This window comes from Dromiciops gliroides, chromosome 2 (genome assembly GCF_019393635.1).
Source record: "Dromiciops gliroides isolate mDroGli1 chromosome 2, mDroGli1.pri, whole genome shotgun sequence".
NCBI classification, from domain to species: Eukaryota; Metazoa; Chordata; class Mammalia; order Microbiotheria; family Microbiotheriidae; genus Dromiciops; species Dromiciops gliroides.
In genome coordinates this window covers 213,978,726-214,003,958 of record NC_057862.1, presented here as the reverse complement: position 1 = coordinate 214,003,958, position 25,233 = coordinate 213,978,726, and the positions used below count along the sequence as shown (strand labels likewise).

The 25,233-nt window shown below is 40.7% G+C and overlaps 1 protein-coding gene across 2 annotated transcripts; it reads left to right on the top strand.

Annotated features, from left to right (window-relative positions):
- Positions 1-4,053: 4,053 nt before the first annotated feature.
- SERPINA6 (serpin family A member 6) lies at positions 4,054-24,630 on the top strand. 2 transcript variants are annotated; one of them, XM_043988914.1, is made up of 6 exons: positions 4,054-4,198; positions 9,519-9,661; positions 10,517-11,148; positions 17,324-17,594; positions 18,482-18,626; positions 24,209-24,630. In XM_043988914.1, the coding sequence occupies exons 2-6, from the start codon at positions 9,651-9,653 to the stop codon at positions 24,392-24,394; spliced, it is 1,245 nt and encodes a 414-aa protein (XP_043844849.1). In that variant the 5' UTR covers positions 4,054-4,198; positions 9,519-9,650; the 3' UTR covers positions 24,395-24,630. The 2 variants fall into 2 exon arrangements, with proteins under 2 accessions (XP_043844849.1, XP_043844850.1); XM_043988915.1 differs by lacking the exon at positions 9,519-9,661 and having other exon boundaries at positions 4,060-4,198.
- The last annotated feature ends 603 nt before the right edge of the window (positions 24,631-25,233 follow it).

Genomic DNA, 25,233 nt, shown 5'->3' with positions numbered 1-25,233 from the left:
ACTACTGAACAACAACTCTAAGATTTTGGAGAGGGTGGCTAGAATTGTTTGTAGCTTTGCTATATAAACGCTCAATGCTGACTTAGAGAGTGTTCACCCCCAAGGGCCTTCTGATTTTTTTCCAGACAGTGCCAGCATCAGTGGGAAAACAGCAGAACTTGAAATCATGCGCTTTGTTTGCTCTGTCAGAAATCTTTTTCCATCTAAAAAGATAGATGGGTCTTCCCATGGCACCAACTTACCCCTTCACAGGGGGAAAGGTCTTAGCCCTGCCCCCCCCTGAAGAAATCATTGCCTACAGGCCAACAACGAGGCAGACAAATGTCAGGAGAGACCTGGCAGGATCATGGAGGGTCAATTCAGGGCAAAATAAGAGGCTAAATTTCATAATGTCATACCCCCAGCAGCTGCTAAGGCAACAGTAATGTTGGCCAATGCCTGTATGACCCTAGATAAATCCTTGACCCTCCCCAGGTTTAATTTTCTTCCTTGGTAAGATAAGGGGATTGATGAGATGTTTTCTAAGGTCCCTTCTAGGTCTAAAATCCCATTTAATTCATCAAACATTTATTGGGTACCTACTATGTATGCATGGCAGAATGTGTAGATAGAGAGCCAGCCAGGAAAACCTGGCTTCGAGTCCCATCTCTGATATGTACTGGCTGTGTGACCCTAAACAATGAATTCACTTAACCTCTCAGAGCTCTAGGCCAATGGTATCAAATCCACATAGAAACAGAGGCCACTAAATTGTACATAAGGATCCCTGTGGGTTGAATGTTGATTTAGTTTTAAAATACAATATTAGTTTAATTTTTATTGTATTTTTATTTACTTTGTACAATATTTCCAAATAACATTTTAAGCTAGGTTGGGCCTGCTCTGGAGTATTATGGGTTGCATAGGGCCATAGACCCCGTGTTTGATACCTCTGCTCTAGACAATTCTCTAAGCCTATAAGTCATAGAGAAGGTGCTGCCCAGCATTGGTGGAGGCAGTTTCCTCATCTGAGACCTGAAACCAGGGCCAGTGCTCTATCTACTCTGCCACCCAGCTGGTCCTCAAGGTCTTGCTTTTTAGAATGTTAAAGCTGGAAGGGGCCTTGGAATCATAGAACCATACATATGAACAAAAGAAGAAGGAAGGAAGGAAGGAGGAAGGGAAGGAGGAAAGGTAGGAGGGAGGGAGGGAGAAAGGAAGGAAGGAAGGAAGGAAGGAAGGAAGGAAGGAAGGAAGGAAGGAAGGAAGGAAGGAAGGAAGGAAGGAAGGAAGGAAGGAAGGAAGGAAGAGCAGTAGGGAGTCAGAGAACTGAATTCTACCTCAGTATTGTTGCTTGCTACTTTTGTGACCTTGGGCAAGTCACTTAAACTCTTTCTTAATATGTGAAAGAAGTGGGTCTGGCCTGATGGTCTCTAAGAGTCCTTTCAGCTCTAAATCCATAATCCTATGACCTATGAAAAAAGGATAGCAGTATCTGCCCTCCCACCTGTCTTACAGGAGAGTCTTGACAATCGATCAATCCAATATAATTCAACAAGCCTTTATTAAGTATCTGTTATGTACATTTCAATCCAAGAAATATTTATTAAACACCCACTATTTGTAAGGTGCTATACTAGGTGGTGGGGATACAAAGACTGAATGAAACAGACCCTAACCCTCAAGAAGTTTACAAGGAATGGCAGTAGGTGCTGAGGATACAAAGATGAAAAAATGGCCTGGTGCCTGCCCTCAAGAAGCTTACAGTCTGGATGGAGGGATGTGACACATACACAAATTAAGCATACGACACCATAGAGTGTGGACAGAGGCAAAGGAGAGAAATCCAAACAACTCTCAGAATATTTGAAGGGGATGAGAGAACACTGTGAGTTAAAGCTTTCTGTAAAGATAGTGGGGGCAGCTAGGTAATGTAGTAGATAAAGCACCGGCCCTGGATTCAGGAGGACCTAAGTTCAAATCTGGCTTCAGATATTTGACACTTACTAGCTGTGTGACCCTGAACAAGTCACTTAACCCCAACTGCCTCACCAAAAATTAAAAAAAAAAAACCATAGTGGAAGTGATTGACATGAAACTGCATGCATTCTGTGAATGCATGTGAAGTAGTGAGCTAGCATTTATTATCTCATTCGAGCCTCATATAAATCTGTGAGGTACATATCACAGGTATTATTATTAGCCCTGATTTAGTGATAGTAATAATAATAATAATGGTAATAATAGTATCTAACCTTTACATATCACTTTTAGGTTTGCAAAGCACTTTCCTAATATTCTCTGAGTTTATCCTCATGATAATCCTGGAAGGTAGGTGCTATTATCTCCATTTTAGAGATGAGGAAGCTGAGGCAGAGAGAGGTTAAGTGACTTGCCAAGGGTCATGCAATTAGTAAGTGTCTGAGGCAGGATTTAAATTCAGGTCTTCCTGGGGCAACTAGGTGGCACAGTGGATAAAGCACCAGCCCTGGATTCAGGAAGACCTGAGTTCAAATCCAGCCTCAGACACTTGACACTTACTAGCTGTATGACCTTGGGCAAGTCACTTCACCCTCATTGTTCCACCAAAAAATAAAAAAAATTCAGGTCTTCCTGACTTCACATCCAGTACATTATTGACTGTACCACCTAGTTGTCTCTCAAAGAAGTTGGATTTCAGAGTGTTTAATATTAATAATAATAACTAACATATATATGTATATAGCCCTTATTATGTGCTAGGTACTGTGCTAAGTACTTTACAATTATTATTTCATTTGATCCTCACAACAACACAGGGAAGTAGGTGCTATTATTATGCTCTCTTTTTTCCCCCCAGGGCAATGAGGGTTAAGTGACTTGCCCAGGGTCACACAGCTAGTAAGTGTCAAGTATCTGTGGCCGGATCTGAACTCAGGTCCTCCTGAATCCAGGGCCAGTGCTTTATCCACTGCACCACGTAGCTGCCCCCTGTTGCTATCTTTAAAGTCATAGAATGATAATGGAACTTCTTTGAGACATCAGCTTCCACAGGACATAAGTATCAATGAGAAGGGCCAGTCATACAACAATCAGCTAGGAGGGATATAGGGAGCGGTGGCAAATACATAGAAGTGAAGGTGTTAGACTAAGTGTTCCCCATGCCTGGAATGCTCTCCTCCTCATCTCTGCCTCCTCCTGGTTTCCTTCAAGTCCCAGCCAAAATCCCATCTTCTATAGGAAGTCTTTCCTTGTCCCTTCAATGCTAATATCTTCTCTCTTACTCTTAACCCATTGGGCCATTTTTCAGTCATGTCTGACTCTTTGTGACCCTGTTTGGGCTTTACTTGGCAAAGGTACTGGAGTGGTTTGCTATTTCCTTCTTCAGCTAATTTTACAGATGAGGAAACTGAGGCCAACAGGGTTAAGTGACTTGCCCAGGGTCACGCAGCTAGTGTCTGATGCCAAATTTGAGCTCAGGAAGATGAGTCTTCCTGATTCCAGGCATGAACTAGATTTAAGTAAGGCATAGTTGCTCAAAGACTATAAATGTGAGCCATTATGCTGGGTGGTGCAGTGGGTAGAGCACTGAACCTAGAGTCAGGAAGCCCTGAGTTCAACTCCTTCCTTAGACACTAGCTGTGTAACTTAACCGCTGTCACAGTTTTCTTACATGCAAAATGGGGATAAGCAATAGTACTTACCTCCCATTGATGTATTGTGAGGTAAAATGAGATGATATTTGTAAAATGCTTTGCAAATCATAAATAATTATATAACTGTTAGATATTATTATTAATTATTGTTGTTGCTATTATACTATGATCTAAATGTGGTCTGTTTGGGTCTAACAAGTCTCTCCGGCTAGCTTCCACGGTCTTTTAAACATAGCATTTTATACTTAAGCCCCAAACGATCCCAGAGAATTCAAAGCAAAGTTATGTTAGGAGAAGGTGGGGGACAGGGGAGGGGGGATAATGGTCCAGGTGGTGTTTATACTGATTCTACTGACTCTTCTTGGCTTTGGTTAATGTTTATAGCCTTGGGGTTATGGTGGGAGGGGAGGAGGAATGACCTTTGGTATTAAGATGCCACAGTAAATATTAACCAGCTCTAAAAGAAGTAAGGGTGGTTAGAGGTGAGATATAATGATGCACAGGTAACTGTACTTCTGGAATCCTTGTGTGGCCTGCAGTGAAGATACCAAGGACATACAGAGCAGGAGCTACCTCACTGGCTTGTAAGTAATTCTGACTTTTTTAGAAAACTGCAACTCAAGGTAATCCTGCCTCATCCTTCCTTGCCCTTGCTTTCCTCACCTAGGCAGGACTAGGAGATCAGGAAGAATGAATCTATCTTTCTTTTTAAGGGGGCAGAGGGTGAGATTTTAGAAACGTGGGCACCAGAGCCACACCTAGTAAAGAGTTGACAAGGAGGTTATATTGAGCAATTCCTTTAGAGGGATTTCAGAACCTCCAGGATCTCTTCTGTGTAGAAGAGGCAGCAGGACCTAAGACAACCTGAGTTTAAGTCCCAGTCTTGCCATGTATTAGCTGCGTGATTCTGGACAAGTCATGTCTCCTCTCTTCGTCTCTCTTCTACAAAATGGAGATAGTATCTTCATTAGCCACTGCACAAGATGGTTGGGAGGATGTAGCTTTCTGAAGTGCTCACATAAATTTGAACTCATTAATGTGTGTAATCAATAACTAGTGTATAAGTTCTATGGGCATCATCTAAGAATGGTAGAGCACACACCTAGCCCCAGCCAGCTCGCTCACAAATGCCATTTGGAAGAGCTGGATTGAAAGAGTGTTCATGACTTAATGTAATCTTTGTCTGCTAAGAATGAGTTCAAAAGAAACCACCTCCAAAATGTGCACCCTAGGGAAAGCAGTTTAGTAATTTCACTTTCATATAGAAGTGACCCATTAAAGTGTCTAAGTAGAGATGGGTAACAATAATATCTAAATAATTTAATGCATCTATGATCTCATCAATGTTGGCACCCCCTCACTTATTCAGAGTATAATCCATTCGTGCCTCTTCACCAATTCAGTTCAACAGGCATTTAAAAAATGAGTGATGTCATTTGCTTTTGCATCACCTTCATTTCCCAGTGTATCCCTTCTCCATTTTTTCCCACCTTGAGAGACATCCTTTATAACAAAGAATTAAAGAGGGAAAAAAGAGTATATGGAATGTTCCATAACTATAGTCCCTCCCACATCTACAGAGTAGGGAAGGAGATGCATTCTCTTATCTCTTCTTGAGGGCCAATAAGTGAATAAATGTAAAATAGTAAATATTTTAAAATTATAATTTTGTGGAAGTATTAGCTTTCTATTTAATTCCCAATTTTAGATTCTGTGCCATCAAACTCAGTTGCCAGGCAAGACTTAGCACTTGCAGAGCTGCTTATGGGTCTGATCCCTTAGAATATTTCTGGGGAATCAACATGCTTCAGTGTCTGCTATGCAGAGTAAGAAAACTTAAAAGCTAAGCCCAGGAGGTAAGGTCACTGCCTCTCTTCTACCTAGACACCACTAGATGGCACAGTGGGCCTTCGAGTCAGAAAGATCTGAATTTAAATCCTGCCTCAGACATTACTGACTGAGTCCCTGGACAAGTGACTTAATTGTCTGAGTCAACGTCCTCATCTGTAAATAGGGATAATAATAGCACCTACCTCCCAGGATTGTTGGGAGGATAAAATAAAATAACATTTGTAAAATGCTTTGAAAATACTAAATTACAACATAAATGCTATATAAATGTAACAAAAACAACAAAATTATTATTCCTAACCACATTTCCAACTTTTCTCATATATATATATATGTATGTGTATGTATGTGTATGTATGTTTGTGTATATGTATATATATATATTTGTATGTAGGTATACACATACACATATATTATATATAATGTATTATGTGTATATATGTACATACACACATATGTTTTAGTATGACCTTTTCAGGCTTGAAATAGGTATATGTGTGTATATACATATACTCCTTTATATAATAGCTATTATTTATACAGCCCTTTATAGTTTACAAATCATATTACTAACAACTCATATTTGTAGAGGGCACTACAGTTCATAAAGTGTTTTTTAAAAGCTATTTATACCAGAGGGAAGCTAGGTGGTGCAGTGGATAAAGCACCAGCCCTAGACTTGAATTCAAATCCGGCCTCAGACACTTGACACTACTAGCTGTGTGACCCTGAGCAAGTCACTTAACCCTCATTGCCCTGCCCTGCCCAAAAAACCCCACAAACAAACAAACAAACAAAAAAACCCCACAACAAACTATTTATACCATCTTGTAGTTGAGTTAGCTTATCCTTTTAGTTCTTAGATGCTATGTCACTCAGTGCATATTTATTTAATATTGATGTTTTTTCATTATCTCTGCTGTCTTTAAGTACAACAGTTTCCTTCTCTTAACCAGAGATTCTTTTTTTTAGCAATTCAGAACCCTCAACAGATATTGCTTTATTTTTAAAAAAATTTTTTTAAATTAATAAAGTATTTTATTCTTTTCTGTTACATGTAAAGATAGTTCTCAACTTTTGTTTATACAAGCTTTACAATTTCAGATTTTTCTCCCTCCCTCCCCTCTCTCCCCCCTCCCCTAGACAGCAGGTAATCTGATATAGGTTATATATATATAATAACATTAATCCTATTTCTGCATTAGTCATGTTATAAGAGAAAAAATCAGAGCAATGATGAAAAACCTCAAAATAGAAAAAAACAACAGCATCAAAAACAAAAGAAATAGTATGTTAACCAGAGATTCTTAACCATAAAAAAGGGTTAAAAGGCCTCATCTCTTTTGATTCTTCTGACAGTCCATGAGGTGGATGGAGAATACACATTTTTATCTTCCCAGCTTCAGGTCAGCCCCTGGCAAGGACTAAGGCAGAGTTATCCTGTCATCACCGACAGGACAGAATTGGAAGCCACCTCTGCCTCACAGCTCTCCCAGCCACTATTTCCACTGGTCCTTCTAGGTTTTGCTCCATTTGGAAATAAATATTGTGGAAGTGACACCTGGAGCTCAAAAATAGTCAGAAATTAATAAAATTCCATGAAAAACCCCAACAGTTTGGGTACATTGGCAAAGTGTGCTGGATCTGGAGTCAAATGACTCTAGGGTCATATCCTGCTTCTGCCACTCACCATCTGGGTGACATTGGAGTCGCTTAAGTGACTTTCCGAGTCATGTATTTTCCATCTAAGATCCAAAAAGTTTAAGAAAAGGGGTCTGATCCTTTTCTGATATGGGCAGGATCCCTCAGGTATGAACCCAGGACTGGTGGATGATTCCAGAGGTGAGAGGCACTCCTTTAGTAGAGAAGGCGCATGCAGTGGCCTCAGCCAGTTATCATTAGACAAAACACAATCAATCTATAGCCAGATCTTGCTAGTTTTACCTGCATATGAATGGCATGGTAGATAGAGCCACCAGGGTTGGAGTCAGGAAGACCTGAATTCAAATATGGCCTCGAAGACTTATTAACAGTGTGATCGTGAGCAAGTCACTTGAGTCTTATTTGCCTCCATTTCCTTAGCTGTAAAATTGGGATAAGAATCCTCCCAGTATTGCTTTAAGGCTCAAGTGAGATAAAAAAAATTGTAAAAAGTGCTTGGTACAGTGCCTGACACATAGTAACCCCCATATAAATGTTTAACATATTAAGTGCTATGGAAATGTTTATTTTTCTTTACATTTTTTGAATACATGCCCTTTTCTCACATAGCCACTAATCCTGAGGTTCAGACTCCATCACCTCACACCTGAACCATTGCAGTAGCCCTCTCCCTGCTTCAAGTCTCTCCGTCACTCCAAGCCACCCCAAATCCACCCTCCAAATGCCAGCCAAAATGATTTTCCTAAAGCATAGATCTGACCACGTCAACTTTTCCCCTCCCCCACTCCCCAGTGGTTCAGTAAACTCTAGTGTCTTGCTGTTGCCTCCAGGATAATCTCAAGTATGTAGCCCTCTATTGGACATTTACAGATCTTCTCAATTTAGGCACTTCCTAATATCTTCTTCCTATGTCTTCTCCCATCTTACTTCCCTCCACCAATTCTATATTCCCACGATACTGCTGTTCCTCACACACAACATTCACCTCCATGCTTGTGTTCTGGAATTCTCTCCTTTTTCAGTTCTGCCTCCTGACATCCCTGACTTCCTTCAATACTAAGTGCAAATGCCACTTCGGAAGAAGGACTTTATTTCCTTTTCTAGAACATTTGTTTATTTTTAGCATTCATTTAAAATTTTTGTTTTCAAATTTCCAAATTTTCTCTCACTCATGGCCCTCCCTCGTGCATTGAAAAGGCAAGCAATCTGATATTGATTATACATGTGAAATCATATAAAACATTTCCATATTAATTATGTTGCAAAAAGGCAAGAAAAATAAAGAGTGAAAAAATTCAATTAGCACTCAGTCCATCAGTTCTCTCCCTGGAGCTGGATAGAGTCTCCCATCGTGAGTCTTTCGTAATTGTGTTAGATCATTGTATTGATCAGACTAGTGACATCTTTCACGGTTGATCATCATTACAATATTGCTGTTACTTTTCTGCTCACTTCACTTTGCATCAGTTCATATAAATCTTCCTGAAACCATACCTTTTGATATTTCTTACAGCACAAGAGTACTCCATCACAATCATATATAACTTGTTCAGCCATTCCCCAAAGGATGGGCATCCCCTCAATTTCCAGTTCTTCACCACCACAAAAAGAGCTACTGTAAATATTTTTGTACCTGTGGGTCCTTTTCCCTTTTCTTTGATCTTTTTGGGACACAGACCTAGTAGTGGTATTGCTGAGTCAAAGGGTATGCATAGTTTTATAAGAAAGCCTTTCCCAATCATGTCCTCTCCCACCCAGATAAAATGTAAGCTTCCCAAGGGCAAGAAGGATTTAATTAAAAAATTTTTGTGTGTGTGTGTGAGGGAATTGGGGTTAAGTGACATGCCCAGGATCACACAGCTAGTGAGTGTCAAGTGTCTGAGGTCGGATTTGAACTCAAGTCCTCCTGACCTCAGGGCCAGTGCTCTATACACTTTGCCACCTAGTTGCCTCGAAAATAACCTTTTTTTTTTTTTTTTTTTGTGAGGCAAATGCAGTTAAGTGACTTGCCCAGGATCACACAGCTAGTAAGTGTCAAGTGTCTGAGGCTAGAATTGAATTCAGGTCTTCCTGAATCTGGGGCCAGTACTTTACCCACTGCATCACCTAGCTGCCCCAAGGATTTCATTATTTTAAAAATTTGTATGACCTAGTGCAGTAAGTATTGTAAGGCCTATTGCAGTGCCTTAAACACAACAGGTGTTTAACAAATGGCTCGCTTAATTAAATGGAATTACAGAAACTAGTACTTCTGAATTCAAGTCCAAACCACCTTCCATTACACCTCACTGCCATCCTTTAAGAATATAAACAATAATGAACCTTACTTGTTTTTTTAATTGCTTTCAACATTACAAAATATTTTTATATACATTATTTCATCTCATTTAGAGGCAACAAGGTGGCACAGTGGATAGAGCTCTGAGCTTGGCGTCTGGAAGATCTCAGACATTTACAATTCCTGGGATTAGGTTACCCTGGACAAAACAACCCAACACATGCCTCAGTTTCCTTACCTGTGAAATGTGGATTTGGTAAGGTTGTTGTGAGAGGATCAAATGAAATAATATTTGTAAAGCATTTAGCACAGCTCTTAGAACATATTAAATCCTATATAAATGCTTATTCCCTCCCCCTCTTCCTTCATTTCATCCTCACAACTTGTCTATCAGGGAGTAAGGTAAAGGACTTATTGTGCCCATTTGACAGATAAAGAGACAAGAGAGAGCCAGAGAAGTCAGTTGAATTTCCTAAGGACACCTAGCTAGGCTCGGCAAGGTTGCTAGCTAAGCTAGCTGGTTACATACACCATACATGGGACATAAATTAGAAAGAGGTAAATACTCAAGTCCCCTCCTGTGTCACTAACTTGTCGTGGTGGAGGGGCTTGTGTAATTCACTGAAATTATGAGTTGTGCTGGGCAGGGTTACCCAAGATGGATGGGCCATAGTGGAGAGTTCTGGAGAAGGAAATGGCAAACCACGTTAGTATCTTTGCCAAGAAAAGCCCATAGACAGCACTGAAGGGCCTGTCGTGCTGTGGTGCATGGGGCCGGGAAGAGTCAGACACAACAGAACAACAACAATGTACTCAAGTACTATATGAAGAGTTAAGAGGTCACATCAAATAATCCCTTTGCAACGTTCTCCTCTAGATTCTAGAATATCTTTTCTCAGAAGTCACATTGGCTAGGACAATAGAATTTGGAGCTTCAAGGAACCATAGGCAACACCTTAATACAAATCCCCACTTTTGGCTCCGTCATGGCCCAATATAAAATAGGTAGTAAGTGACAAATTCAGCACCAGAACCCAGGGCCTCTAACTCTAAATCTGATGCTATTTTCTCTATTTCACACTTCCTCTAACAACTTTTCCTAACTTTACAGGACTCAGTCACCCTGGAAAATGACTTCTACCCTGTACATGTGTCTCTTCATTCTCTCGACCCTCAGTTTTTGTGTCCCCCAGCCTAACAACCAAGAATCCACTGTTCAGGAAGAAAATCCTTTCCATCGGAGGTTAGCACCAGTGAATGTTGACTTTGCATTTCGCTTATACAGGAATTTGATATCAAGAGCCCCAAACAGAAATGTTTTCATCTCCCCAGTGAGTATTTCCATGTCCTTGGCCATGCTGTCTCTTGGGACCAAGTCAACCACACACACTCAGCTCTTGGAAGGCTTAGGATTCAACCTCACAGAAACATCCGTTTGGGAAGTCCATAAGGCTTTTGAACATCTCATCCAACTGTTCAACCATTCAGATACTGGCCTGGAAATGAACATGGGAAATGTCCTGCTTCCTGACTTGCACCTAAAACTTACGGAGTCATTCATGAGAGAAATAAAGAAATATTATAATGTAGACATTTTTCCTACAGACTTTAAAAATACAACCAGAGCCAAGAACCAGGTCAACGATTTTGTCAAGAATAAAACTTTGGGAAAAGTCGATCAGTTATTCAATGATCTGGAAGAGAATACCATCCTTCTTTTGATCAACTACTTTTTATTTAAAGGTAAAATATCTTACTTTGATAGGGCAGCTAGGTGCCACAGTAGATAGATCACTGAGCCTGGAGTTAGGAAAGCCTGAGTTCAAATCCAACCTCAAACACTTACTAGCTGTGTGACCCTGGACAAGTCATTTAACCTTGTTTATCTCAGTTTCCTCAGCTGTAAAATGAGCGGGAGAAGTGCCAAACCATTCCAATATCTTTGTCAGGTAAACTCCAAATGGGGTCATGAAGAGTTGGACATGACTGAAATCAATGAATAAATCTTATTTTGGTACTGATATTTGTAGTAATAATAGCCACCATTTATTTGTAATGACTTACGACTAAAAAGTATTCCACCAAAGTGATTTTATTTTTTTCCTCAGATCAACTCTTGTGGTGTAGGTGGTGCAAGTGTTACTTACCATATGTGTTTTGCAGATGAGAAAGAAGTCTGAGAAATGTGTATGGCTTTCCTTAGATCAAAAAATCCATCAACAAGCATTTAAGTGCTTCCTATTGTCAGACACTCTGCTAAATTCTGGGGGTACAAAGAAAGATGAAAACACAGTCACTACCTGCCCTCTAGGAGCTCAGAGTGTAATGGGACAGACAACATGCAAACAACTAAGTTCATTCAGATTGTAAATGGCAGAACCAGGACAAAAACCTGGTCTTCTGAACCAAATCCAATGCCTTTTTTTTTTTTTTGGGGCTGGGCAATGAGGGTTAAGTGACTTGCCCAGGGTCACACAGCTAGTAAGTATCTCAAGTGTCTGAGGCTGGATTTGAACTCGGGTCCTCCCGAATCCAGGGCTGGTGCCCCATCCACTGGGCCACCCAGCTGCCCCCCAATGTTCTTTCTATATACCCCAGTTGACTTCACGACTGTTCTTTCTCTCCCCTCTTTTCCCTTCTTTACTCTCTCTTGGGGGGGGGCAGGAAAGGCATAGTTGTAATAAGTGTGCATACAATTCTGCTGATTTCATTGTGTACCATCTCATATAGTTCTTTCCAAATTTTACTACTAGTCCTTTTAACTCCAACTCAAATGCCACCTCTTCCACAAAGCCCTCCCAGATTATGCCTTTCTCTCTTGGACCTAAAAAACCCCTTTATTTTGTACTTTGATCATTTTGTTGTTATTCTGTCATTTCAGTCATGTCCGACTCTTTGTGACCCCCCCCCCCCCAATTTGGAGTTTTCTTGGCAAAGATACTGGAGTAATTTGCCATTTCCTTCTCTAGATCATTTTTACAGATGATGAAATTGAGGCAAATAGGGTTGAGTGACTTTCCCAGGGTCACAAAACTAGCAAGTGTCTGAGACCAGGTTTGAACTCAGGAAGATGAACCTTCCTGATTCCAGGCCCAGTACTCTATCCACTGTACTACCTAGCTGTACTTTCATAAACTATGCTTTAAGTGTGGTAGAAAGCACAATGGATTTGGAATCAGAAGACCCGGGGTCAAATCCCAGCTCTGCTATTTCCTACCTATGTGATGTTGCTGGATAAATCACTAAGACTCTCTAGACTTCAAAATTTTTCAAAATATGTAAATTGAAAGGGCTGGACCAAATGATCTTTATAGTCCCAGCTCAAAAAATCTATTGAACTCTATTTAATATTTTGGCAATCTCTATAGTTATAGTTATCTATCTATCTATCTATCTATCTATCTATCTATCTATCTATCTATCTATCTATCCATCCATCTATCCATCCATCTATCCATCCATACATCTTCTATCTATGTATCCTCTATTCATGTATAATCTACCTATGTATCATCCATCTATGTATTATTTATCTATATATCATCTGTGTATCATCTATTTATGTATGTATGTATGTATGTATGCATGTATGTACCGATTTATCCTATCTGTTATGTTTCCTACTAGGCTCCACCAGGGTGGGGATGTCTGTGCATCCTACATTTCATGAAGTCTGTATCTCTCCCATCATGGAGCACAGTGTTCTCCACATAGTAGGCACTGAATTTAAATTTGTTGAATTGTTGAATCAGGTCATCTGGGTTCTAGTCTCATATTTGCCAGTAAATGGTTTGGGCAAAGCTTCTTCTCCAATTTAGGTTTCAGTCTCCCCATTGCTAAATTGGGTTCATTGTATTAGATATCCCTATATGGTAGTAGTAGGCTTCCACCAGTCGCGGATAACCATGGATCAGCACCTTGAAGAGCCACAGGCCACAATAGGCTGTGCAGTCCAATACAGGAGCCAAAGCTCCTGCCGCAACGAGGACATCGGAAAACTGTGGTCTCTGTTGTCCGTTGGTTCCTGCATCTCATTCGTTTTCCTTCCTCCTGAGCTTGAAGGCCCATCTCAGCTGCGCGCAAGTTGCTCCTGAGTACTGAACTCCATCGGGCGCCGTCCTTGGCCATCTCCTCCTAGCTGCCGATGTCTTTTCCCAGAGCCCTCAAATCTCGCTTGCATACATCTCTGTAGCGAAGCTGGGGGCGTCCAGCAGGTCATTGACCTGAGGCTAACTCACCATAGTCTAGGTCTTTAGGAATGCGCCCGTCTTGCATGCGGTGCATATGACTGAGCCAACGCAGCTGGCTTTGTTTTGGTAGCATGTAGCTGCTTGGAAGTTGCGTGCTTTGGAGCACTTCTGTGTTGGTGATCCTATCTGACCAAGATATGCCAAGGATATCCCTATATATTGTATTAGGTACTCCAAGCTCTAATATTCTTCTTCTTCTTCCAGTTCTAATATTCCATGATTCAGTGCTGATCTCTGGCTTAGCCAGTAAATATGGGAAAACATAACATACAGATGGCATCACTGGCATGCAACTGGAAGTCAGCCCTTCTGTTAACTGGTAGGCAGATAGACAGGACAGGTACTAGTAGGTCAACTCAGCCCAGCCCCATTATCTCTACACCTCTGGGTATGGAGGGAGGAAATGGCAGGTTGGGCTTTGAACCACTAGCAAGGGTACAGTGTCTTCATTCCCAAATCCAATAAGCCTCCCAGAACACTGAAGCTCAGGGTAACCCTCAGGACTACCAGGCAAAGATAGAGTTACACTGCATCAGTCCCCAATCTGTACTTTCTCCACCCTTCCTGTTGCTCAGTTGACCAGTACCCCCATACTTTGGTCTCCCTGGCCAAAATTTGGTCTCATCCTTGAAGTATTTAGGTGGTATATTGGATAGAATCCTAGAATTGGAATTGCAAAAACCCGAGTTCACTGAATCTCTCTGAGCCTCAGTTTCTTCATCTGTAAATGGGATAATAAGAGTTCTACTTCACCCATGTTATGAGAATAAAATGAGATAATATATGTAAGGCATATATAAATGTTAGCCTTTTATAATAATAATAATAATAATAATAATAGTTGTTGTTCTCAAAACTTTTTCTTCTGAAAATATCTGCTGTGCCTACACACATTGAGAGGGAGCCATATGTGGTAGAGGAAGTATTGAATTTGGTGACAAGGGACCTGACTCTCTGAGTCTTGGCTGACAGTTGCTACCTGTGTGATCTTGAGCCTGTTGCTTAGCTAATCTGACTTCCTTCCTCTGGCAGTTGATGGGGGAATGAGCTAGATGGTCTCTTAATGTTATCATCTAGCTCTAAATCATAAGATCCTAAGATGTCAAGGACTGATAATTCAACTTAGTTCAAAAAGAATATATTAAGTGCCTACTATGTGGCAAGCAATATGCTAGGTCCTAGGGACAGAAAGTCAAACAGGAGGCTGGCCCTGCCCAAAAGGAGAATCCTTCCTACTAGGTGGGTACTGCACAGGTCAGTTACAAATAAAAATACAACACAACTAAGTTAAAGTAGTTAGGGATAGTCCTAATTACTGGAGGGGGAATAAGGAAATGTCTCTTGTAGAAGGATTGTTTGGTTTTTGTGGGGTTTTGAGACAACTGGGGTTAAGTGACTTGTCCAGGGTCACACAGCTAGTAAGTGTCTGAGGCCAGATTTGAACTGAGGTCCTCCTGACTCCAGGACTGATTGCTGTATCCACTGTACCACCTAGCTGCCCCTCTAAGTTAACTTCTGAAAGGGTCTAGGGATTCCAAATAACAGAGGTAAGGAGGGACAGCATTATAGGCATGGGGAACAGCCTGTGCAAGGTACAAAGGGTAAGGAAAGGACTTGTGTATGGAGAGTACCAAGTAAGCCACTTTGGCTGGAAAGCTGAGTATAGGAGAGAGGTTATTAAAAGATCAGAAAGATAGGTAGGGTTTTAAATAGTAAACAGAGTTTGTAATTTATCCTATTTTGGGGGGTGGGGTGGGGCAATGAGGGTTAAGTGACTTACCCAGGGTCACACAGTTAGTAAGTGTCAAGTGTCTGAGGTCGGATTTGAACTCAGGTCCTCCTGAATCCAGGGCTGGTGCTTCCACTGTGCCACCTAACTGCACCCTAATTTATCCTAAAAGAGATAGGGGGTGGGGCAGCTAGGTGGCGCAGTGGATAGAGCACTGAACCTGGATTCAGGAGGACCTGAGTTCAAATTCGGCCTCAGACACTTAACGCTTACTAGCTGTGTGACCCTGGGCAAGTCATTTACCCCAACTGCCTCACTAAAAAAAAAAGAGAGAGACAGAGAGAGATAGGGAACCACTGATGCTTCTTGAACAGGGGAATAGCACTGTCAGATATAGGCTTTAGGAATATCAATTTGTTGTTGTTGTTGTTGTTGCTGTTGTTTGTCCTTCATTCTCAAAGAGGACCATGACATCTGGAAGGTGATGTCACTTGCAGTGAATTGGATTTAAGTCCTCACCTCTAAACATAATTACTGAAAATCATAGCCAAGATGTGCAGCCACCTAGAGGTGCAAGAAGGCAGCAGCTGCCCTGAGGAGGGGACCAGTCTATCTTTTTCTCTGGAGTTATTCACAGGCAGTGAGTAAAAGCAAGGAAAATTTGGTCTGAAGTTGGTGTGGTGTTAGGTTGACTTGTCTTACTGCTGTTGCAGAGTTATTTGTCTGGGAAGGAGAGATGTAGGGAGTCAGGTGAGTATACTTTGTTGTATAAGAGAGCAGGTGTAGGGGTCTCATATTCCTTAGTGACTTTCTGTGTTTCCCAGTGTTTGCCTGTGTTAGGAATGTCCCCGTGGAAGTCTTATATTCTAGTCCATTCTGTGAGTTCCCTGAGGACTTGTGTGCAAAACCCCAAGAACAGATAGAGCTTTCTATCTGCCAGGTGCTTCACAATTATGATCCTCACAACAGCTCAAGGAGGTAAATGTTATTATTATCCCCATTTTACAGTTAAGGAAACTGAGACTAAGTGACTTGCCCAGGGTCACACAGCTAGTAAGTGTCTGAGACTGAATTTGAACTGAAGTCTTCCTGACTCCAGGAGTAGTTTTCTAGCCACTGTGTCACCTACCATCAGTCAGTCGTCAGTGAACATTTATCAAGAATTTATAATGTACCAGTGTTGAGTACTGGGAATAGAAAACATGATCCTTGCTTGACAACACCTTCTAAATTGTTCCCTCTTTTCTTGGGTTCCTGTGGCAAAAGGTATAAAACTGGCTAGTCTGAATGATAACAATTTATTTTTTCAAATGAGTTTGGGTAATATTTTATTGAATTCTGTAAAGTATCCTTTTGGTAATTTGAATGGTATAGCACAAAAAGTATAAGTTAACTTTGGTAGTATTGTGATTTTTATTCTATTGTCATGGGTTAGCCACAAGCACCGAGTATTCCTCTGGATATTTAAATTGGTTTTTGTTTGTTTGTTTTTGCAGGGCAATGAGGGTTAAGTGACTTGCCCAGGGTCACACAGCTAGTAAGTGTCAAGTGTCTTGAGTTGGTATTTGAACTCAGGTCCTCCTGAATCTAGGGCCAGTGCTTTATCCACTGCGACACCTAGCTGCCCCTCTTTATTTCTGTAAGGAGCACTTTATAAGTGAATTTATACAAGTATTTTTTGTGTTTTGGTAGATTGATGCCAAGATATGTTATACATTTTGTAGTTATTTGGAATGGGCTAGACTAGTTTCAGAGTCTTTTACTTTCTTTTTCTATGTCTATCTCTGTGTTTTTCATCCATTCTCTTCTGGCTAACCTTTCTTCTTTTTTACTTCTCTCCTTTTTAATCTTTTATATGGATCTCCTTTTTCTTTCTCCTCTTTTCTGATCCCTGACCTTTTTCATTCTCACTCTTTCTCTCCCTCTTCCATTTCCTCAGGAAGATGGGTGCAACCTTTTGACTCCAGCTTCACCAAAATGCAGAAGTTTTACCCGAGTCAGAATGTGAGCGTGGATGTGTTGATGATGTTCCAGTCAAGGCTCAATAAGATCTTGTTTGACAAGGAACTATCCTGCACAGTAGTACAATTAGAGTACTCGGGGAATGCCACGGCCTTCTTCATCCTGCCAGATGAGGGGAAGATGGACAAGGTGGTAGCTGCCCTGAGCCGAGACACACTGGATAGATGGTCACTGCTTCTCAAGGAGAGGTAATCCCATTGGTCAGACTCATGGTCTCCTCCAGGGGAGCTTTGCCTTCTGCCATAGGCTGTGCCCAAAGAGAAGTATTGAAACTGACAATCTATACATTGAATTAAATTTTCTTGTTGACTCGAACTGTCTTTCTAGAGTTTCCATATAATGTAGTGGAAGAGAATACTGTGCTGTCAAGCTCCCAGAAGATTGGTCACTGACTTAATTGCTTCCTAGCTGTACAGTCCTAGACAAACCACTTTACCATCTTTAAAATCTGCCTCTTTGTAGCATCCAAGCCAAGGTTCTAGTTCTGCCCTTAGAGGCCTAGCTTAACAAGTTTTATCTCTTTTTCCACAAGACAGCAGTCCTTCCAATATGATAACAAGATTGTTATCCTAACCTGCCCCTCCATCTCCCCCAAATCTTTTCTCTAATCGAAACTCCTTTAGTTCACGTCCTGTTCCAACCACCCTCCTCTGGACACACTTGATATTATTGATGTCCTTCCTAAAGTAGGATGCTTAGAACTGAACACAGTTCAATTCTTATGAATGTGCTTTTTATAAATGTTTGTTGCATTGACCTTAGGGATAATCTAGTCCAAGTCTTCATCTTGTTCTAGTTTTGGGGCTTTTTTTTTACTCTAATGTATAGTCTCTTCTATACCGTATTATTTCTTGAGAAACACATTACTAATGCAGGCAGGGCTGGTATCGTAAGAGGGACAGAGGAGATGTTCTGCAGCTGTTTCTACACCTTGAAGTAATCAGGGGCACTGGGAAGCCAAAGAGAGAAAGAATTTTGGGAAGACAGAGATATAGGATTAGGAGGAGAAGATGGCCAGGGCCCTCTCTCTAGCCTCCCCAACACTTTTAACCATTTTCTGTTTCCCCTTGAACAGAGACGTGCATTTACGTATTCCAAAGTTCTGTATCTCTGAGTCCTATGAACTTAATGACGTCCTAGAGGAACTGGGAATGATGGAACTATTCACCGTAAAAGCTGATTTCTCTGGCATCACTGATGTTCCAATTAAGCTCTCTAAAGTAAGTGATGCAAATCGACTCTTGTCAAAACTCACATTTTGGATACATTACTAATGACAATGTGTGTATTTCAAGGATATACTTCATTACCACTTACTAAAGGAAATAGGAGACCTTGTAGAGACTCTTGCCTCCACTGCTAACTAGTTAATTAATCAGTCATCAAGTACTTGCTAAAATAAGTGCCAGGCACTGTGCTACTGCTGGGGATACATGTACAAAGAATGAAGCAATTCCTTCATTCTGAAATAATTCCAGCTCCCAAAGAGCTTACCTTTTTTTTTTAAATTAATAAAGTATTTTATTTTTTTCCGCTACATGTAAAGATAGTTCCCAACCTTTGCCCATACAAGCTTTACAATTTCAGATTTTTCTCCCTCCCTCCCCTCCCTCCCCTCCCTCCCCCCTCCCCCAGACAGCAGGCAATCTGATATAGGCAATCTGATATATATATATATATATATATATATATACACACACATAATAACATTAATCCTATTTCTGCACTAGTCATGCCACAAGAGAAAAAAAAATCAGAGCAATGATGGAAAACCTCAAAATAGAAAAAAAAAAGCATCAAAAACAAAAGAAACAGCATGGTTCATTTAGCATCTATACTCCGCAGTTCTTTTTTTTTTTTTTTCCTGGATTTGGAGATCCTCCTCCATCACGAGTTCCCCGGAACTCTTCTGTGCCATTGCATTGGTGAGAAGAATATAGTCCATCACAGTAGATCAACACTCAATGTTGATGATACTGTGTACAATGTTCTTCTGGTTCTGCTCATCTCACTCATCATCAGCCCATGCAAGACCCTCCAGGTTTCTCTGAATTCCTCCTGCTCATCGTTTCTTATAGCACAATAGTATTCCATTGTATTCATATACCACAACTTCCAATTCTTTGCCACCACATAAAGAGCAGCTATAAATATTTTTGTACATGTGGGTCCCTTTCCCCCTTCCATGATCTCTTTGGGAAAAAGACCCAAAAGTGGTATTGCTGGGTCAAAGGGTATGCACAGCTTTATCGCCCTTTGGGCATAATTCCAAATTGCTCTCCAGAATGGTTGGATCAGTTCACAGCTCCACCAACAATGGATTAGTGTTCTAATTCTCCCACAGCTTCTCCAACATTTATTATTTTCCTTTTTTGTCATTTTAGCCAATCTGATAGGTGTCAGGTGGTACCTCAGAGTTGTTTTTATTTGCATCTCTCTAATCATTAGAGATTTAGAGCATTTTTTCATATGGGAATAAAGAGCTTACCTTTTAATGGGTAAGCACCAAATATATGTTAAATGTAGAAAACATAAAGATATAGTTAATAAATAAAACGATGTCCAAAATAGTTAAATACAAAGTAGGTTGGGAAGGGAGCCTAGCAATTGGGTATTAGGAAAGTCTTTTTTAAAAACTTTTTTTGGGGGGCAGTGAGGGTTAGGTGACTTGCCCTAGGTCACACAGCTAGTAAGTGTCAAGTGTCTGAGGCTGGATTTGAAGTGAGGTCCTCCTGACTCCAGGGCCAGTGCTCTATCCACTTCACCACCTAGCTGCCCTGGGTGTTGGGAAAGTATTTACAATCTGGTCCTTGAGCTGCCTCTTAAAAGAAGAAAGGGACTGTATGAAATAAAGGTGTGGAAGAACATTCCAGGCATTGGAATTGATCGATGCAAAGGTACACACCAGGGAGATAGGTATTGTGAGTGAGGAAGAGAGAAAAGGCCAGTTTGGCTGAAACTATGTAATCTTGGTGTAGCCTTTGGGGGGCCTGGGTTCAAATCACAGGAGCAGCAGGATAGAGAGAACCACAATGTGGTAGCAAAAAGGAATTAGGATGTAGAGGATAAACTCACATTTCCAGCCACCAGGGGGAAGTCTTAGTCTGGACCCTGAAAAATGTCTATGAGAACATTCTGTCATCACAGGCTTAGTGTGAATGGAAGTTTCAAAGAGCCTGTATGTGATAGTTCCTTTTATTCAGATTGCCTCTAAGTACAGAATTTAGAGACTCACATAATCTATAGTCCAGGGGTTAATAAATGATAACTCTGTGGCCAAATCCAGGTCACTACCTATTGGTGAGCTACAAATGTGTGGAGGTTTTTTTTTGCATTGATAAAAACATCTTCAGGTGGATAAATATTATAGTTAAAGAAACCAATGAAGGATTTTTTTCCCTTGGCTGCCCACCTGCTTCTGCGTAAAGGGTGACCCAGGTTGCCACCATCCTTCCCACAGCCTTACCCTAGCTGTTCCCACCCTGCCTGTATGTCCTTTGCCTTCACTTCTGCCATTCAGGTGTGTTTCAAGTCAGCCATTGCGAATTCATCAGCTATTCCAACCCAAAGTGGGGCCTTTGGGATCCTGGACACCCAGATCCCCATATCCCCAGGTGCTGAGGTCTGGTGTGATTGCTTTGTATACTAAGAGTGCCAAACCACAAAATATTGAATGAGCAGTGGCTCTGTTATAGTGAATCCTTATTCCTCTGTTCAACTGCTAGCAAAAGAAGTAACGTTCTAAACATGTTGTAGCAGCTGCCAAATGTGACTAAGAAAAGGCCCACTTGGACCTGTCAGGGACATCAAATTAAGCAGTTAGAGCCAGGGTCCAGATCTGAACAGAGGCCAAAGCCATCATGAATGAACATGACTGATGGAGTCCAGAGCTGGACCTTTGGAGTTTTCCCCAAACTAGTGCTGACAGATCACAAAATGCCCAGAAAGAAGGATACCTAATTCCCACACCTGGGTCCCTCTCTCCTACCAGGAAGGTGTTGAGGGATGGAGGGGAGGAAATCAGGAGTCCAAATAAAAGAAGCACCTATAGAAAGTAAAAAAAACCACATCAAAAAATTAAATAAGATTTAAGAATAGGTCCTTGATATGTGATTTCATTGGCATAAGGAGTACAAAGTGAAGAAATTACTTTGCCAGTGGAGATCATCACCTTCTCTAAAACTGCTATTGTTGATGAGTTACTAAGAGTACTTAGAGGTTTGGTGTCACACAGGCAGTGTGTGTGTGTGTGTGTGTGTGTGTGTGTGTGTGTATGTGTGTTAGAGGTAAAACTTGAACCCAGGTTTTCTTGGCTCAGAGGCTAGCTTTCTATCCATGATGTTATACTGCCTCTCTTAAATAAGGATGAAAAAATATGAGAAATGACCAATATGAGAAACATAACTGATAATCTAAAATAAAACAAACCCACTGAAGCAACAATTATAGTGAAATAGAAGCAAAAATTATAGTAGAAAATGGGATGCAATAATACAAATTAGGGGGGGGGGTTTGGTGAGGCAATTGGGGTTAAGTGAGTTGCCCAGGGTCACACAGCTAGTAAGTGTCAAATGTCTGAGGCCTGATTTGAACTCAGGTCCTCCTGAATCCATGGCCAGTGCTCTATCCACTGTGCCACCTAGCTGCCCCAATACAAACCACTTTTAAAGATGGACAGAAAAATTAGTTATCTAAAACATAACTCCAAGGGGCAGGTCAAGAGATAGACTATGATTCTGCAACCTCAGGATTATTGATATCTCAGAGAGCTTAGAAAAACAAAATAATTTTGGAGCTATATTTCAGGAAATCAAAGAAAAAACTTCCAGAAATGGCAAAAACAACAGGTGAGGTACAGCTAGAAAGAATGCACAGGACACTAAGGAAAAACCCAAGATTTAAGATGTCTAGACACATTTGGTTAAATTCCAGAGTTATAAATATAAGGAAAAAGAGTATAAGTTTCCAAAATAAATTATTTAAAAGTAATTTATCTAAGAAATGCAGTTAGGATCATGGTAGACTTTTCATGCATAAAAATTAGAATACAACATTTTCTAAGTTAAGTGGTGTGGGCCTTGAGCCTCAGCTATTCACCTAGCAAAATGTATTATAATCTATGAAGATAGGAGATGAGATTTTTATCAACATATAGAAGTTGAAAACTTTACAGAATTTCAAGGAAGCTTTTGAACAATGAATCTCCAAGTCAAAAGGACAAATCTTTTTTTTTTTTTTTTTGGTGAGGCAATTGGGGTTAAGTGACTTGCCCAGGGTCACACAGCTAGTTCAAAGGACAAATCTTTAAGACGACTAGGATCAATCATTAACACAAGGAGCTTGCTGAGAGGTGGAAAGAACACTAAATTTGGAATCAGAGGACCTAAATTTAGACAATACCCCTTTCACTTACTCCCTATGTGACCATGATCAAGTCACTTAACTTCCCTTCTGGGCCTCAGTTTCCTTTCCTGTAAGGGGTTTGGACTAGACGGCCTCTAATGCCCTTTCTAGCTTGAAATCTATGATCCCACAATCTTACATTATTATTACTCTTAAAGGATTGTATTAGTTAAGTCACTAAAATTTTCAGAAGAGTGTTTCAGAAAAACTGAGAAAAAAATGGGGTGAAGATAGGCCCCTGTAATTGTAAAGCAAAACTTATGTCTTTGATAAAGAAGAATGCCAAGTCAAAATAAGCTATATGACTACTAATGGAAGGTAGAGTCACTCTGTGTAGAATGAGCATGAATTCATAATAGAAATAATAATAATAATAGCAGGCTAACTACTATATTGTACCTACTATTTTCTAGCCATTATGCTAGGCAATTTATAAATATTATCCCACTTGGTCCTCAGAGATCCTCAGAGATAGGTGCTATTACTATTTCATTTTACAGATGAGAAAATCGAGGCAAAGGTTAAATGATATGCCCATAATCATACAGCTAATAAGTATCTGAATCCACATATGAATTTAGGTTTTCCTGACTCCAAGCTTAGTGATCTAATCACTGTGCCACCTCCCATGGAGCAGCAGCCTGGCAAAACTGATGTCAGGAAGTCAACCTAGAGAATATCAGTAGAGTCAGAAGTCTGCACTTCACAGTTCACCTCTGACACATACTGGATGTGTGACCCTGGGCAAGTCTCTTAATCTCTCAGTGGATAGAGCACTAGGCTTCGAATAAGAAAGACTCATCTTCATGAGTTCAGATCCAGCCACAGACACTTACTAGCCATGTGACCCTGGGCAAGTCACTTCACCCTATTTACCTCAGTTTCTTCATGGGTAAAATGCGCTGGAGAAGGAAATGGCAAACTGTTTCAGTATCACTGCCAAGAAAACCCCAAATGGGATCACGAAGATGGGACACAACTGAAACAACTGAACAACAACAAATGTTAGAGTTGTCGTTTGAACCTTACTGCTCTCTGTATTTCCAGCGCTTAGCTTAGTACGTAGAAAGTGCTCAGTTAGTGCTTTTTGATTGATTGATTGATTGACTCTCTATATGGCCCTCCTCTATGCTTTCTCCTCGGGAGTTTTATGAACTTGGACCAGAAACAATATCTGTGAGCCTCAGTTTTCTTCTCTGTAGAATCTGCATTACCAGTCTCACCGGACCCAGGGAAAGTACTTTGTAAACAAAAAGCAAAATAAGGAGTTAGTTTAAACATTGCTGATTCATTGAGCAGATTGAGTTAACATTTGCAAAACACTTTGCAAATCTAATGATGCTGATTATTAATGTCATTGTTATTGTTATTGATTGGCCCATTCATTTCTCTTTCACAGGTCCACCATAAGGTTGTACTCAGTGTTGATGAAGAGGGCACAGTGGCAGCTGCAGCCACTGGAATGGAATTAACATCCAGAGGACTTCCTCCAGTCATCACGTTCAACAGACCCTTCCTGTTCATTGTGTTTGATCATTTCACGTGGAGCTCTCTGTTTCTAGGAAAAATCATGAATCCCACATAAGTGCCTAGACAAGGTGTTGAACTGGAGAGGCAGTGCTGCGAGTTACTTTGTGGAAAATGATTGGACTGGGAATTGGGAGACTTGGTTTCCACTTTGAGGTTTACACTTCGTACCTTCACCTCAGTGTTCTTCTATTTCCTCTTCTGTAAAATGGAGATATTTCTTCCCTGCCCCTGCCCTCATCATTAACAGTAGGATTATTTTGTGGCCCAAATAAAACAATGACTGTAAAGGCATTTTTTTCTTTTTTTCCTTTTTTTTCTTTTTTGTGGGGCAAAGAGGGTTAAGTGACTTGCCCAGGGTCACACAGCTAGTAAATGTCAAGTGTCTGAGGTTGGATTTGAATTCAAGTCCTCCTGACTCCAGGGCTGGTGCTCTATCCACTTGTGCCACCTAGCTGCCCTGTAAAGGTATTTTGAAAAGTGTAAAGGGCTATGCCTAGAGCCTGCTTTATTTTTAGTTTCTATTGATATCTTTTATTTTCTTATCTTTTTTACTTCTGAATATGCCCTTCTCCCTTCCCCAATTTGGTGACCCTTCTTTTGTAACATAGCATGAGACACACACACACACACACACACACACACACACACATGCAAGGGGGGGGAAGGGGAGAGAGAGAGAGAGAGAGAGAGAGAGAGAGAGAGAGAGAGAGAGAGAGAGAGAGAGAGAGAGAGAGAGAGAAAGCCTAGTTCACATCAATCTAGTCTGACAGCTTACCCAGTATTCCACCCCAACCTCTGCAAAGAAGGGAAGGTGATACATTCTCATTGTCTTTTCTGTGGGGCCATGCTTGGTTATTATAATTACATAATGTTCGGGGTTGTTCTTTCTACTTT